The following is an 18,442-nucleotide window of genomic DNA, read 5'->3' as shown; positions in this document are numbered from 1 at the left end:
TTTAGTTTAAGATGATATTTTTATGGACGCCTTTCAATGAGAATTCCGAAGGACATAAACGAACTTTAAGTAAAAAAAATCAGTCAAATTGGTCACAGATTGAGGCTTTTAAAGGCTAAGTAAATGTAATGGAGAGAACGATTCTAATATGGACTCTATATTTTTATGGTCCTTAGTATTTGGGTCCCATTTTGTGAAATATACGAGGGGCTTATGTGTAGCTCTCGTTTAAAATTTAAGCCAAATTAGTTACAAATGGATGCTACTAGAAGTTAAAGGAGTAAAATTTGAGTTAAAGGGGTAAAATTAGAGGACATGGGGCCACAGCTTTTTGTGGACTTATCTGGTTAGCATTTGATGTAGGTGTTGAAGGGCATTAATGTATTTCATAAACCTGTCTCAAAATCCAATTTGATAAAAATTGAATCTGCAATGGGCTCAAGACATCAAACCGGAGGTTAGGTTTATTCCACTATGGGTATACAGCTAAGCAAGTGATCGGTATGTTGTGCGCTCTAAACACTAAAACGCAAGGTCGTGAAAATTGAACTCGGAAATTCTGTATTTCTCACAAAATCCCCACTTGTTCCCCAATGCCCGCCTCGAGAAAGCAGGACAATACCATTGGAAATCCTCCAGCGTCTCATCATATTCCCCACATTCGCTATACATTCTATCATTTGCCTTCATGACCGTATTATGGTCAGGCAGTCGAAAACAGATTTCAATCACTGATGCATTACACCCTCAGACCCACTCTGTCTCCTAGCTTTGATCCTTATGTGGCAGCAATGCCTCGCATTCAACCACAAGTGTTGCCTCAGGTATCCCATCCGAAACCTCTTTCATTCCTTCGAGGTTTCCTATCGTCGCCACATTTATACCCCGATAGTGTGAGCTGCTCCTACCATCTTTCCATTCTTCTCCTCAGTCTCATAGCCGCAGTGACTACCTCACACTTAATCTGTATGTCTATGGGTTGGATATGTAGAGTAGTCTCTAGTGCGCTAGTAGGCGTGATCCTCATCGCTCCGCCATTGCCAAGACGTATTTCCTGAACTTGTTGTGTTATCCTTATGTTAGAATTGGTCTAATCATGCTCCTGAAGAACCGGTGAGCTATCCTCGTATTCAGACCACATTTCGAGCCTTAGGCCCAACTACTTAGTGTCCAACATCTGTGAACCTTCTTGGTATGCTTCTGAATGTGACATTTCCCACTCAGTTTCCTGTCCAAGATAACTCCCAAGTATTTGACTTTGTCGGCTATCGAAATCGTTATGTTAAGGAAACGTGGCGAGTTAAATTTGCTAAATTTGTCTTTCTCGTGAAGAGGGAGATTCAGCATTCTTTGGGTTAACATTCAGACTCCTTGGTCTAGAGGATTCCAATCCCTGCCCCTTTGAAGTATTAGAACATCGTCTGCGTAGCGGACGTAGACGGATTCAAATCTCTCTAGAGTCAGGATCCGTAGTTGGTTAATTATGCTGGTCACCCATAGGACAGGCGATCAAATGGCCCCAGTGCCTTACGCTTTACATTATTTAAAGCCCCCTCGATGAAGATGCATACCGCATCAAAGAATTCTTCTATTTTATGAACAATCTTGGCCAGGGTGGTCTCAACAGATCTTCCTTAGACATAGATATGCTGCATGTATCTGAGCAATTTGCTGGATGTCATACTCTTTGATATGGTAACCACAATACGTTCCATGGTTTTTAGGTGATTTGGTGGCGCATACTTTAACTCGGCGGGTTCGGGTATAAATATCACCCTTGCACCCTACCTTTCTACTTAGGGGTAAATGCAATTCTACTTACGCTCTGAATACAGCGGCCAGCGAATCCTTCTGTAGTAACGTTGGAAATATTCCTTCAAGTCCAGGATGCTTAAGTGGTTGGAAGGAGTGGTTTCCCATAAAGTCTTTAATGTAAGCCTTCAATCAATCTCATTGTTCCAAGATTCTAGTGGCTCCGTCTGTTTCGCCGTATCCTGTGGAAAATGAATTTTCATAAAAAGCCTCAACATGTCATCCATTGCCTCTGCACTTACTCCCATGTCACCAACCAACGTTTAAGTTTGAACATGGGTTTTCAAGAGAAACTCGTTTATCTTACTGGCGTCATTAACGCTAAGGACCTGTTAGCAGAAAACGCTTCCAGAAGGTACGCTTTGCAACTCTGATTATCATATTTTATTCCATTGAGCCTTATACCCGGCGCAATATCCCAAACATAAAAACATTTGGCTGAAAATCTAAGATTTTGCCTTCCTCTAAGGAATTTAGCCAACGAAATCTTCAATATAAGAGGCTATCTTAAAATTTTAGTTGACATACAGTTACGGACACAACCATTCTTTTCGAATTTCGGTCGCTTATTGATTATCATTCAAATTCAAAGATGACTGTCTAATTACTATTTTTTGAAAAAGTCTATTTTTATACCCTCCACCATAGGATGGGAGTATACTAATTTCGTCATTCTGTTTGTAACTACTCGAAATATTCGTCTGAGACCCCATAAAATATATACAATCTTGATCGTCGCGACATTTTATGTCGATCTAGCCATGTCCGTCCGTCTGTCCGTCCGTCTATCTGTCGAAAGCACGCTTACTTCCGAAGGAGTAAAGCTAGTCGCTTGAAATTTTGCACAAATACTTCTTATTAGTGTAGGTCGGTTGGTATTGTAAATGGGCCAAATCGGTCCATGTTTTGATATTGCTGCCATATCCAACAACTGTGCCAAGTATGGTTCAAATCGGTTCATAACCTGATATAGCTACAATATAAACCGATCTTGTGACTTGAATTCTTGATCCTCTAGAGTGCGCAATTCTTATCCGATTGGAATGAAATTTTGCACGACGTGTTTTGTTATGATATCCAACAACTGTGCAAAGTTTGGTTCAAATCAGTCCATAACCTGATATAGCTGTCATATAAACAGATTTTGGGACTTCTTAAGCTTCAGAGGGCGCAATCCCTATCCGATTTGGCTGAAATTTTTGCAAGACGTATTTTATTCTTACTTTCAACAACTGTGTCAAATAAGGTTCAAATCGGTTCATAACCTGATATAGCTGCCATATAAACTGATATGGGATCTTTTGAGCCTCTAGAGGACGCAATTATTATCCGATTTGCCTGAAATTTTGTACGACGGATCCTCTCATGACCATCAATATACGTGTATATTATGGTCTGAATCGGTCTATAGCCTGATACAGCTCCCACATAAATCGATTTCTCTATTTTACTTCTTGAGCCCCCAAAGGGTGCAATTCTTATTCGAATTGGCACATTTTACACAGGTCTTCAACATATAATTTAATTGTGGTCCAAACCGGACCATATCTTAATATCGCTCTAATAGCAGAGAAAATCTTTTCTTATATCCTTTATTTGCCTAAGAAGAGATGCCGGGAAAAGAACTCGACAAATGCGATCCATGGTGGAGGGTTTCGGATTCGGCCCGGCCGAACTTAGCACTCTTTTACTTGTTAAACTTAGTATTTTTACTTAAAACCCCAACATTAACAAACGCTTCTATTTGTAAGGATATTCTGTGTCTTTAACTAAGGTATACATTGCCTTTTTCCAAAGTCCGTTTCCTAAGCTACAACGACATTTTTGCTTTCATTAAAAGATTTGTGTCTTTAAAAACAATGCTTGCCTTTTATTTACCTAGACCATCGGACTTCTTGGTAAACCAATACGATCTTTGTGGGCTTTTTATAATAAAAGGCACTTCGCTATCTGTTTTGTTGAGAGACTTGGCGCAAGAGATCCTTTAACAAAAATGCAAAATTTTCCCATGATTCCACTAAACAATGAGTGCAGTCCGATTCAAGCCCAATGATAAGGGGCCTCCTTTGTAAAGCCGAGTCCGAACGGCGTGCCGCAGTGCGACACCTCTTTGGGGAGAAGTTGTACATGGCGTAGTACCTAACAAATGTTGCCAGCATTAGGAGGGTAAAAACCACAGCAGAAATTTTTTTCTGATGGTCTCGCCAGGATTCGAACCCAGGTGTTCGGTGGCCTCCTTCCTTAAGCACTCAGCGATAAAGAGAGAGGCTCCCCTTATTGATCCCGGAGATTCGCTGCGCAGGCTACCTTAAAAGCTACACAGGGACAGCAGGCTGCCAAAAGGCTACGAACACCTGCCCAAAAAAACTAAGGCGAACAATAGTAATATGGGTCCAAGGACCTTTGCTAATGTCACTAAGAACAGCTTGGGTTGCATACCTACTTGAGCTGGCAAAGTACCGATGGCGCTATCGATATTTATTTTTTTTGACTGAATATCGATTGATATTTTCCCGGGACACTTTTACGATAAACAAAATACTTTTATTACGAAGTTTTTTTTTTGTATCTATGTAATGCTTCGCTTAACATATCAGACGTTAGGCATAAACGTAGCATTATTGAACGTAACTAACTTTGTTTATTGTAAGCCCGTTAGGAGCTTCGCCTACTGTAAAGGACCTTTCTTTTGTTGTAAAACCAAAAACTCCCTACTAGCGAAAGTGTTTCGATAGCCGCAAATGATTATACGTTTACCGGACAAATAACTATTCTCTTAAATCAATCAATCTAAACCGTGTTTTAAAATTTAACAAAAATGTCATGAGTTAAAACAGAATTACTTTCGTGACAATCGGTTGACGAAAGACAACTACCGACTTTTGAATTTCATGACTGGCTTTTATACCCTCCACCATAGGATGGGGGTATACTAATCTGTTTGTAACTGCTCGAAATATTTGAGACCCCATAAAGTATATATATTCTTGATCGTCGTGACATTTTATGTCGATCTAGCCATGTCCGTACGTCTGTCCGTTCGTCCGTATGATATCCAACAACTGTGAAAAGTATGGTTCAAATCGGTCCATAACCTGATATAGCTGTCATATAAACTGATCTTGGGCCTTGACTTCTTGAGTCTCTAGAGGGCGCAATTTTTATCCGGTTAGAATGAAATTTTGCACGACGTGTTTTGTTATGATATCCAACTGTGCCAAGTATGGTTTAAATCGGTTCATAACTTGATATACCTGCCATATAAAACGATCTGGGATGTTGACTTCTTGAGCCTGTAGAGGTCGCAATTTTTATCCGATTTTCCTGAAATTTTGTACGACGGATCCTCTCATGACCATAAACATACGTTTATTATGGTCCGAATCGGTCTATAGCCTGATACAGCTCCCATATAAATCGATCTCTCTATTTTACTTCTTGAGCCCCCAAAGGGTGCAATTCTTATTATTATCCGATTTTCCTGAAATTTTGAACGACGGATTCTCTCATGACCATCAACATACGTGTTTATTATGATCTGAATCGGTCTATAGCCCCATACAGCTCCCATATAAATCGATCTCTCTATTTTACTTCTTGAGCCCCCAAAGGGTGCAATTCTTATTCGAATTGGCTGACATTTTACACAGGTCTCCAATATATAATTTAATTGTGGTCCGAACCATATCTCGATATCGCTCTAATAGCAGAGCAAATCTTTTCTTTTATCCTTTTTTGCCTGAGAAGAGATGCCGGGAAAAGAACTCGACAAATGCGATCCATGGAGGAGGGTATATAAGATTCGGCCCGGCCGAACTTAGCACGCTTTTACATGTTCTTATTGATATGAAACTTGTATTTATAAGATTTGTTTGCAACGCTAAGAAGGACAAGACGTAGACCCATTTATAAGTATACCGATCGACTCAGAATCACTTTCTGATTCGATTTAGCCATGTTCGTCTGTCCGTCCGTCCATCCGTCCATCTGTGAGTCCATGTATTCTTGTAATCAAAGTGCAGGTCGTATTTGTTATCCAATCATAACGAAATTTTGCACATATAACTTTTTTGGCCCAAGGACGAACGCCTTTGATTTTGGTAAAAATCGGTTTAGTTTTAGATATAGCTCTCATATATATGTAACGCCCGATTTGCACTTAAATGGCCGTAGAACTACAATTTCAAACGATCTGCACAAATTTTGGGACGGATTGTTTTCTTGCTGACTTTAACATATTCGCAAAATTTTATTAAAATCGGTTCAGATTTATATATAGCTCCCATAAATATGTATCGCACGATTTGAACTTAAATGACCGTAGTAACTACAATTTCAAACGATCTGCTATATTTTCTTGTTGACTTTAACATATTCGCAAAATTTTATTAAAATCGGTTCAGATTTAGATATAGCTCCCATTTATATTGGGTTGCACAAAAAGTAATTGCGGATTTTTTAAAAGAAAGTAAATGCATTTTTTATAAAGCTTAGAATGAACTTTAATCAAATTTAATTTTTTTACACTTTTTTTTCTAAAGCAAGCTAAAAGTAACAGCTGATAACTGACAGAAGAAAGAATGCAATTACAGAGTCACAAGCTGTGAAAAAATTTGTCAACGCCGACTATATGAAAAATCCGCAATTACTTTTTGGGTAACCCAACCAATACAATTTTCAACCAACCTGCACAAACTTTTGCATAAATTATTTTATTACTGATCTTAACATACTTACAAGATTTCATCAAAATCGGTTCAGATTTGGATATTGCTCCCATGTATATGTATCGCCCGATTTACACTTATATGGCTGTAATAAACACAATTTGTAACCGATCTGCACAAAATTTGGCATGGATTGTTTTGTTACTAATCTTAATATATCATCAAAATCGGTTCAAATTTGGATGTAGCACCCATGCATACTTATCACCGGATTTGCACTTATATGACCGTTGTAACAACAATTTTCAAACGATCTGTTTGAAAGTCGGTTCAGATTTAGATATAGCTCTCATATACATTTCTTTATATATAGTGTCCGAATTTAAAATTGTAGGATAGGTGTAGGGTATTATACAGTCGGCTCCGCCCGACTTTTGCCTTTCCTTACTGGTTTTTTTATACTTCCTGTTTTAATAGAATAATTTTAAGTTTGTTTCTCTTTTAGCTTCAAATAAGTTTTGTTTATAATTTCTCAAATAAGTGTTTTACTCTTTCTTTGCAGACTGTTGGGGCTTCAAAAAACACACCACCAATAGTCATTTTCCCCAGTGGGACGGACACACAAACAGGACAGGTATTACCCCGAAAAAGAATTTGTAAGTGAATACCCGGGATATTTGTGTGGTATAACAGGTTTAAACATTGATTTTACTGACGGTATCCCTCTCTTTTGTTCCAGATTTTCGCATACGCTATGGTTTTCCAGGGATCTCTTGTCTTTAAAACTTCACTGGGGATACGTGAACTTCTCAGTTTCTCAAAGCCTTTCTATGGCTCCAACCCAAGCCATCCTCCTGGCGGCTTTGTCCGGCATTTCCCTCCATTTGGCTTGTTGTAGATTTCGCATATTTTTATAAAAAACACGTATACATCGAAACAGACATGTGCATGCATTAATCCCCTTCTTGCAACATAATCGCAACTGGCAATGTTGTTCGCGAATCAACTCTGTTACACCCCATGTATTCACAATGAGTGACGCCCCATCTACAGGTGGACGCATGTCCCCTGCGTCAATGCATGTCACACAACAAAAATACTTTAATTAGTAAACTTATAATCTGCCCATAAATACTTCAATGGATGGTAATATTTTGCACTACCCTTTCTTAAGAAAAAAAAAACACTCCTTTAAATCGTGTTAAGAACTTCTATTTTTTTTTTAAATTCTTATGACAATGTCATAGTGATTACTGTTCACCTAGAGTAAGCGGCCAGTTTGAACATGCATATTTAAGCCATCATTTTAACATTGCATTTTCAACATTGCCATATTGAAATACTAATGACTGTCATAAAACATTTATCCAATACCCCTCAACCTAAAACTGCAGTGTGAGGCACGTCGAGCTATGTTCATCTATGGTTTATTATGGCAAATTAAGGCTACGAAGTATGAGCAGCCAAGTTGTTTTATTTAATTACCCAAAATATTATATAACATCCTTGGAATCAGTATTTCGCAATTAAATAAAACAAAACCAAATTTCTAGCAACGAAGCAAGTGTAATTTACACGTAGGCTTTTAGTGGAAAAAATATGTCATCGAAATGTACCCAAAAACCCATTAAACGCAAATTCGGTATTCGAATGCTTGTTTGTACATTGTCTGCGACCCAAGTAACTAAAGGCAGCCAATACGACACCCAGTCCATGACTAATTGTCTGTGTGTCGGTTTTGTAAGCATACATTTGCTCTAGTCTTTGCCCTTCTGACATTGTGATAATGAACTTCCTTTGCCGGGGTTAAGTTCCAATTTAAGTTATGTTTTCAAATTACGGCTTGCCCGAGTAAATGTTCCGAAGTCTTGATTTTATCAAGTTGCCAGTAGGACACATGAAAAAAGGTTAAAGGTTCAGAGTGATGAAGCTCATTAAACATAGGCTGGGCATTTTACACAAATTAAAGACCATCAACATACATGTATATAATAAAACTAAAGAAGCAGAGTTCAATATTCCTGCACGCTTCAAAATTAAGGCATTATTTCATGAAAAAGATTTTTGAGTGAAATGAACTTTGTAAACTCAACTTTTTGTACGAAACTTCGATACCCACCGCCATGGATGTTGGTAAATAGCCTGGGAAGAACAAGAGCAAGGGGAGTCGTACAACCCGATCTCTTTTCTCTCACCAGTGGCCTTGGCGCTTGAAAGATTACTACTCCCAAACCGCGTTGGAGAATTTCCATTCGCCGATCACCAGCACGGATTTCGAAGACTGCATAGCACAACAACTGATTTGTATGCCATCACCGCACACATTCACCGTGGCTTCAATCAGCGCAGGCCATGTCAGAGGACGGATACAGAGGACTGGAACGAAATTATTCGACACGGTCAGCCATGCCAAACTACTTGAGGGCATCGAAAACCTGTCGCTCCAGCCAAGCCTGAAACGCTGGGTCATAAATTATCTGTGTGTTGCCGGTAGTTTGTGGAATTTAGGGATAAAAAGGCAAAACACCTTAGAGTGAAACATGGAGTTTCCCAAGGCCGGATGATACCTTCGGCACTGTTTAATCCCTACCTATCCTCCATTCCACCTCCTCCATACGGCATAGAGATCGTATCATATGCGAACGATTGTGCGATCATGGCATCAGGCTCCCTCCCCCAATTATTGTTGATATCTGCGATAAGTTAAACGTATACCCCAATGAACCTGCCGCTTATTTCGCTGAAATGGATTTGAAGATATCTGCCACCAAATCTTTAGCCAAATTGTTCACTGCAACCACGCATGAGGTGATTAATGAGCGGAATGTGATAATCGATGGAGTGCCGATTCCGTCCATCAAGTGTCACAAAATACTTGGTGGCCTATTTGATAGCCCTTACACACTCTCCTCACACGCCACTTCAATCTGCGATAAGGTCAGGACAAGTAAAAGCGTGCAAAGTTCGGCCGGGACGAGTCTTATATGCCATCCACCACGGATCGCATTTGTCGAGTTCTTTGCTCGGTATCTCTTTTTAGGCAAACAAAGGATAATGGATAAGAATTGATATGCTTTTGGAGCTAAATGGTATCTTTTTGGCAACACTGGTTTAAACAGCTCACCAAAGTTTCGTGTTTTATTTCAATATCAAGCTTCTTCAGTTTGGTCCATAATTTAACCATGAATCGTCTCGCAAACGAACAACGCTTGCCAATTATTGAATATTATTATCAAAATGCGTGCTCTCTTAAGAAAGTTCATAGTACGCTTCTTCCATTTTACGACGAAGCTTATTTTTGGCTCAATAGGTACGTAAATAAACAGAGTTGTCGATTCATCTTCACTCCAATGAAGATCAGCCAGATGCATTGCAAGAGCTACAAATGTCACAGTTTGTTGCGGTTTATGGAATGGTGGCATCATTGGACCGTACTTCTTCAAAGATGATGCGAATCGTAAAGTAACTGTGAATGGTGAGCGCTACCATGAGGTGATATCCAACTTGTTTTGCCCAAAATGCAAGAGCTTGACTTGGATGACGCGTTAAAATGGACTTATTGAGAGGCAATTTCGGTGAGCATTTTATTTCACGTTCGGGATCGGTCAATTAGCCGCCTAGATCGTGCAATTGAACGTCTTTAGACAATTTTTTGTGGGGCTATGTTAGACCTCATATCGGCCGAAATGTTGGAAAGAGTACTCCAAAATTGGACTTAGAGGATGAACCATTTGAGGCACAGCCACTGTCAACATATTCATGAAATAATCTTCAAACATTTATTTATATGGACCGTATTATCGATTCGAATAAAGATTTCATGCATTTTTCTGAATTTTTTGAAAAAATTTCCTACAGCTCCTAAAAGATCACCTCTTATATCAAGTTATGGTCCGATTCGGACCATGATTAAATTGAATATTGGATACCATAGTATAAGACGTTATGTAAGATTCCAGCCAATTTTGATAAGAATTGCGCCCTTTAGGGGCTCAAGAAGTAAAATTGGGAGATCGGTTTATATGGGAGGTGTATCAGGCTATAATGACCGATTCACTTGATGACCGATTTGACACGCATGTTGTAGGTCATGGGAGAAGCCGTTGTACAAAATTTTAGCCAAATCGGATAAGAATTGCGGCCTCTAGAGGCTTAAAAAGTATGATCGGGAAATTGGCTTATATGGGAGCTATATCAGGTTATGAATCTATTTAGACTATACTTGGTATAGTTGATGCGAGACAAAACTATATACTTAACGTTAAAGTTCAGTCAAATCAGATAATCATTGCGCCCTCCAGAGGCCCAAGAAGAAGAAGATCGGTTTATATGGCCTCTTTATCAAAACATGGACCGATATAACCCATGATGGCTAACCAAAACCTTCTGGGCTGTTACCATCCAAATCATCATCATGTGGACAGGTATGCACCGCCCAGAAGCCTTAAGGTGGTTCTTCTTGACCTAGAGCGAGAGGTTCTGCGCTACAAGAGAGAACCTTTTGATCAAGCGGTAAATCAGGCGGCTCTGGACAGCATTCATGCAGATGCGGAAGCAGATGTGGTGAATAGGTATTGGGTGAAGTTGGTCCTTGGAGAACGACCGCCACCCATATCACCTGAAGAAATTGAGCTCCCCCGACAAACCAGAACTACTCTGGCAAACCGGAACTACCCGGGGGATACGATCCGGCAGCGTAGCCGCCTCAACTACGAAGCAAGGATATCAACGTGCGGGATGGGTGTTCTGACTATGACTTGGGACCACACGTCACCTGTGTAACTAGCCAGCTAGACCCACTCGACTCAGACCCAGAGACTTAATCGCAGAGTTCCTAGATCTAAAAAGTTCAACAGAACAAAGTAGATGAAAGACAGAACACAACACACTGATACAACAACAACAACTAATTCTGAAATTTTAAAATTTTCTCTATTAATATTCGATGGCCATTTGTGAAGTGCTATATGTGAAAAAAAAATCATTTATCCATTTCCATGGAATTGGTGAAATTCATATTAGTGCCAGCAATTGGGATTTTAAAATTGGCTATTTAATTCATTGACACATTTTCGGGTTGTTTGATGTCTCTTTTCACATGAACTATGTATGTATAACGTATTTGGAGTGTGACTAGCAGTAATGGATGCGGTGCAACAGAGAAGTCAAACTATTTGTAATTTTCCATAGTATCATAAGATTGCATGAATGCGCAACTGGATGTATGTTAGCTGGAATAAGTGGTCCCACAAAAACCAAACTTAATAAATAAAAGCAAGAAAAAATAAAAAATAGTTTAAAAAATATTTGTATTTGAAGTAAAATTTATTTATATAAATGCACCTGGAAATGCTTCCTTATGAGATTAGGTTAACAAAAGTCACAGTGAATTATTGGAACACGATTGTTGAACAGTAATTTCTCGGGATGCTTACTTCAACTATGATACTATAATAGAATATGTCTTCTGGTTTCTACCGTTGTACCAGCCAGTTAGCTTTAAAAGGCTAAACGAATGTTCACCTCAGCTGATTCAGACAAGACTTCAATGCAATAAGAACCTAAGTGAAACTTGTAACTGCAGGAAAGGCACACAGAAGACGTTTTATGGATTCCTCTTCTTGACAACCTCACAGCTTTTACAGTAATTGTTACTTGCAACCTCTATGGCCGTTTTCTCATTTTCGATTAAAATTTATGGTATAGATATTCTTCTGATTAAAGGCATTTGGTTTTCGCAAATATTGCTTATCCTAATGATAAACCGTCCCGAAAAATACAGCTGTTTTTTGTTTACCGATTGCTGCATAATATTAGGTGTGTTTGCGTACTTATCCAGTAACAATGTGAAAGTAAAATTTTGCAGGAGAGTAAGAAATTTCTGCTGGGAAATAAAATCTTAAACCTAAATTTGCAAACTCTAATTTACAAAACTCTTCAAATGTTTTTCGATTTTACGCTCTCTTTCAGGAAAATGCAAAAGTTTGTGCAAATTGTTGAGTACCCAAATATTTTAATTTCTGATAGTATCATATCTTCTAAATATTCTTAAAAGTGTAAAAAAAAATTAGTTTGAATCAAGCCTCAGCAGCGTCATAAGTACAGCATGTCCTGTTGGGTTTCATTTGAGTTCCATATTGTTCGATCGGTCTACTTTTGAGGCGGTTTTGGGCCTGGGGCGCCCCCTAGGTACTTGCACCCAATTTTTAATACCATATTCGTATTTAACTCCCAAATATCTTTCATTTCAGTCTCATATTATCCCAATCGGTAATATGTCTTACTAGGGGGTTTTCGGGGATGGTGAGGCCCCTCAGAGACCAAGGAATACATTTTTATACAAAATTTCGCCTTAATCCGTGCAACCATATCCAAGATCTGGTGTGGGCCCAAACTCTACGATCTGTGAAAATTTTATGAAAATCGCTTTAGCCGTTTTTGAGTCTATACGGAACAGCCAAACAAACTAACAATAAGCAACAATTAAATTTTTATATAATAAATTCGATAAGTAGCTCCTCCCTTCCATAAATATCTGAACTACCCTAAATCAGGTGAATTGCATTGCAATCACTGCCCACAATGGGGGTCTGCTTCTCTTCAGAAGCAGCTTCTTCCTGCAATTTTAAGTTTGAAGGCGGCATCTCAGAATCGTGTGTCATGTAGAGGGAAGCCTGCCAGAATTGTGATAAACTTATTTCAAGAATGCCATATACTAAGGGGCGATTTTTAAAGAAAAAAAAAAAACACATAATATTCAGAAAAATGAATGAAATATTTATTTGAAAAGATCCATATAATTTCAACTTATTTCAAGAATGCCATATACTAAGGGGCGATTTTTAAAGAAAAAAAAAAACACATAATATTCAGAAAAATGAATGAAATATTTATTTGAAAAGATCCATATAATTTAATGTTTGAAGATAATTTCATGCAAATGTTACCCGTGACTGCGTCTCAAATGGTCCATCCGCTTAGTCCAATTTTGGTATTCTCTTTCTAACATTTCGGCCGGTATCTCACGAATAAATGCTTCGATGTTGTGCTTCAGTGCGTCAAATGTAGCGGGCTTGTCTGTATAGATATGAGCTTTAACATTAGGCGTTAAGTCGCACGGTTTAGGTGGCCAATTGACCGGTCCCCCCGAACGTCAAATGAAAGGTTCGCCGAATGCGCATGCTGTGTGACATGTGGCACCGTCTTGTTGAAACCATATGTCATGCAAGTTGGATATCATCTCACGGTAGCGCTCACCATTCACAGTTTCGTTACGATTCGCATCATCTTTGAAGAAGTACGGTCCAATGACGCCACCAGCCTATAAACCGCACCAACATGTCACTTTTTCTGGATGCATTGGTAGCTCTTGCAATGCTTCTGGCTGATATTCTCTCCAAAATCGACAATTCTGTTTATTTATGTACCCACTGAGCCAAAAATGATTCATCGCTCAATGGAAGAAGCTCGCGATGAACTTTTTTAACAGAGCCCGCATTTTGATAATAAAATTCGATAATTTGCAAGCGTTGTTCGTTTACGAGATGATTCATAATTAAATTATAGACCAAACTGAAGATTTTTGAGAGTGAAACAAAACACGAAACGTGCTTTGGCTTTTAAACCAGTGTTGCCAAAAAGATAACAGCTAAAAAATCACCCATCGCATCGGGACGGAAGAAAAATATATTTTTAGTACTCCTAGCAAGAATACGGACTCTATTCTATTCCCTACCTTATTAAGTTTCTTAGCACACGAACAATGTCTTCATGCACCAATGGATCCTGGATAGAAAAACGTCAAAAACTCCTGCCATCAGGAGGATCGTCGAAGTGGTTTGACCATTAGAATGATTTATCTGCTAAAACCAGACCATGGTCTGGGTTCAAATTCTCCCCACTGCTGCCATAGCCTCTCATCTCCGATAGAAGTTCATCATCCCAAGGCGCTTCTTGTGTAATTCAGAAAAAAGAGGCACCACACGTGCTCATATACTCCCAAAGCTTCTTCTTTTTGAGTTCCCTTCTTTACTGCTGGAGCATATTCTAGCCGAACGGTCCATTCATAAAGCGCTTCTTGTGTAACGTTTCGAAGCACTCCCCTACACTTTTGTTCTAAGTAGAGGGATTTCACGTTTTCAACAATCCGCTAGGCTTTAGATGTGGATGTTAGTTCCTCAGACAAGCAATAACTCCTGAATATCCGAACCTTCAATGTACCGTTAGACTTACCCTGCTGAATCCGTAGGACACAAGGCCTTCAGACTTGTAGAGATCTTCGAGGCAGTAAGAGTTTAGTACGCATACTTCACGTCTCACTCTTATGGGTAATCAATCATCCTTTTCTTGTTATCGCAAGTATATATTCGCTATATGTATGATATGCGCATGCCATTGGTCAAGAAGGGATATAATCTTTCTTGTTATTGCTCAAATTTCACCAAGGTGTTGAAAGTGTTTAACGATACTTTTATTTATTTTCTAATTTCCTTCGCTAATTATTCCCTAAATAAGCAGTAATTAATCTGGAACCACTGTTCGACAATATTGCAACGCCTTTTTGAAGTTATTATGCAACACGCAGTATGGCAACTATTACTGAACTTAAACTTCACAGAAGGATTAAAAACCTGCCGCTCTTTCTACCCGAACGACCAAATACCAAAGTAAGGAAAAGCAAACAACAAGCAAACAAAACATTGGCCAACTTGTAACCATCAAATTTGTTACATTTGCCTGAATGCCACTGCCAATATCGATGGCAACCACCACTCCGTGCCCATGTAAAAAGAAAAAAATAGATATTTACTTTCATAGCACAGTGCCACTAATTAAAATATTCACCTTTTCCTCAACTGGTTTTGCAATTTAATGATTTCAAATTATCTGAGTTTACATTTTGCTTTTTTCTCCCATGGCCTTACATGAACGTAGTAGCAGGCGTCCAAATGTCGCCTGTTGATCGCCTTGTAACGGAAACCTCTTGACTTGCTCCTCTCAACCAAGTGGCGGTCATGGTGATGTCGTCCCAAAATCGGAAGCAAATGATAAATAAATTTTTTGTCGGAAGTCTTTATTGTCCCGGCAACCGGTTTGTGCTCTCCAATGCGAATGCTTTGAAAGCCTCTTAGCCCGAGTTGTTAAAGTTTTTGGCTCAACTCGCAACTTCAAACGCGGCAACAAGGAAACAAATTTTGAGTGCCTAATGTGTGTTTGTAGTCACATTCAAAAGTTGCGATGATTTTATTTCGTTCAAATCCTGCAAACGAGAAAATATTATGTCACAGTGCAAATGGTGTTCAATTCATAATGCATGAGTTTGGCAGTAAGGAGGATTTCCTATTTGCAACAGTCACATAAGAAAAAATGCAACGAATTGTTGCATTGTCAGCGATTACCTAATTGCGGACAAACCACCGAAATACCACAAATGGTTAAGTGACTTATATGGGATCTAAACTAGTGGACGGTTTTTTTGGGAACAGTTATTTTTTGGGGAGTTTATCAATGTGATCATTTATTGAGGCGAAACGTTAACTCCCCGAAGACTTAAGCTACGAAATGTGATGAATTTAAAGCGTTATAAAATTAAGTTTAACTAAACAAAAAACAAGTAAAAGCGTGTCAAGTTCGGCAGGGCCGAATCTTATATACCCTAGATCGCGTTCGAGTTCGAGTTCTTTTCCCGATATCTCTTTTTAGGCAAACAAAAAATAAAAGAAAAGAATTGCCATAATATTGGAGCTATATTAAGTTATGGTCCGATTTGGAACATAATTGATTTAAATATTGGCGACCATAGTACAATAGAAGTCATTGTGTAAAATTTCAGCCAATTCGAGTAAGCAATGCGCCCCTAATCGGTTTATATGGGAGCTGTATCGGGTTATAGGCCGATTCGGACAATATTTAATACGTATCTTTAAGGCCATGAGAGAAGCCGTTGTGCTAAATTTCAGCGAAATCGGATAATAATTACGCCCTCTGGAGGCTCAAGAAGTAAAGATACCAAATTATATGGTGGCTGTATCAGGTTATGGATCGATTTTAACCATATTTGGCACATTTATTAAAATTTATATATGTATAAAAGTTATATATATAAACACTTCATGCGAAATTTCAGCCAAATCGGATAAGAATTTCGCCCTCTAGTGGCTCAAGTAGTTAAGATTCAAGATCGGTTTATATGACAGCTATATCAGATTATGGACCAATTTAGACCATACTTCGCACAGTTGTTGAAAGTCATACCAAAACACGTCATGCTAAATTTCAGCGAAATCGGATAAAAATTGTGCATTCTAGTGGCTCAAGAATCGAAGATCCCAGATTGGTTTATATGGCAGCTATATCAAAACATGGACCGATATAGCCCATTTACAATCCCAACCTACACCAATAAGAAGTATTTGTGCAAAATTTTAAGCAATTAGCTTTATTCCTTCGAAAGTTACCGTGCTTTCGACAAACAGACGGACGGACATGGCTAGATCGACTTAAAATGTCATGACGATCAAGAATATATATACTCTATGGGGTCTTAGAGGAATATTTCGGGGAGGTACAAACAGAATGACGAAATTAGTATACCCCCTATGATGGAGAGTATAATAATCACGAAAATTTTTTCAATTAAAAATTTAATTGAAAATGAAAATACTTTTAATTAAAAAATTAATTGAATCAATCATATTGTAACTGAATCTTACCTTTACCTTCGGCAATCAGCGCTGTATATTTCTCGACACTCGAACAAATAGTTCATTAGCCATGAGCAATCATTTCCATACGTAAATTTCGTTTACAAAAAACGTTGGGACTTTTTTTAGGATAAAATTGCAAGGCGCAAAATATTGTCAAGCAATCTATGCGCTGTAGAAATTTTTGTTGTCTCCAGCCTGGCGGCGTTTGGTGCGAGGTTTTTTTTGACGAACTCTCATAACGCCCAGCGGTCATAAGGCCCGCTCATACAGCGGCCATCAAAATAAAATTGGGCGTTAAGACCGCCCGGTCATAAAGGCCATGGGGTGTTGTAACCATTTTTTAATAATAAAAGAACCCCCAATTATCAAATCTAAAATTAAATAACCCCTAACAAAAACCAGTAAGGAAAGGCAAAAGTCGCTCGGAGCTGAATGTATAATACCCTATACCTACCCTACAATTATAAATTGGGGCAATCTATAAATATATATGTATATGAGAGCTATATCTACATCTGAACCTACTTTCAAACAGATCGTTTGAAAATTGTTGTTACTATGGCCAAATAAGTGCAAATCCGGCGATACATATATATGGGAGCTATATCTAAATCTGAACCGATTTTTACCAAAATCAATGGCGTCCGTCCTTGGGCAAAAAAAGTGATATGTGAAAAATGTCGTGATGATTGGCAACAAATACGACCTGCACTTTGATTACAAGAATACATGGACTCACAGACGGACATGGCTAAATCGAATTAGAAAGTGATTCTGAGTCGATCGGTATACTTATCAATGGGTCTAGCTCTTCTCCTTCTTAGCATTGCAAACAAATGCACAAACTTATAATACCCTGTACCACAGTGGTGATGTAGGGTACAAAAATAAAAATACCTTCAATGAATTTGAAAGATTAATTTGATGGCCGTCGCTTTTCAGTTGTTGCAACATTTTCAGCCAATTGCTTAAACTCATACCAGTACAAAAATGTTTGCTGAATATTAGTAGTTTATTTTGCTGGTATTGTGGCGGTAGTTCGTCTAAGACCCCATATGGTATATATATTCTTGATCGTCCTAACATTTTATGTCGATCTGGCCATGTCCGTCCGTCTGTCTGTCGAAAGCTCGCTAACTTTCGAAGGGGTGAAGCTAACCGCTTGAAGTTTTGCACAAATACATCTCATTAGTGTAGGTCAGTTAGGAATATAAATTGGCCACACTGGTCCATGTTTTGATATATAGCTATCATGTA

General features: G+C 38.6%; 1 protein-coding gene across 1 annotated transcript in view; it reads right to left on the bottom strand.

The window, feature by feature from the left end:
* The window catches only part of LOC106089012 (hornerin), a 112,139-nt gene extending 93,976 nt beyond the window's left edge, over nt 1–18,163 (bottom strand). Inside the window, exon 1 of the mRNA XM_059361628.1 lies at nt 18,083–18,163. Coding sequence (XP_059217611.1) covers nt 18,083–18,163 — 81 coding nt within the window. The remainder of the gene's footprint in view (nt 1–18,082) is intronic.
* Nucleotides 18,164–18,442: the final 279 nt, after the last annotated feature.

The sequence above is a fragment of the Stomoxys calcitrans genome, chromosome 2 (assembly GCF_963082655.1).
Source record: "Stomoxys calcitrans chromosome 2, idStoCalc2.1, whole genome shotgun sequence".
Lineage (NCBI taxonomy): Eukaryota > Metazoa > Arthropoda > Insecta > Diptera > Muscidae > Stomoxys > Stomoxys calcitrans.
This window is presented reverse-complemented; position numbering and strand designations above follow the sequence as displayed.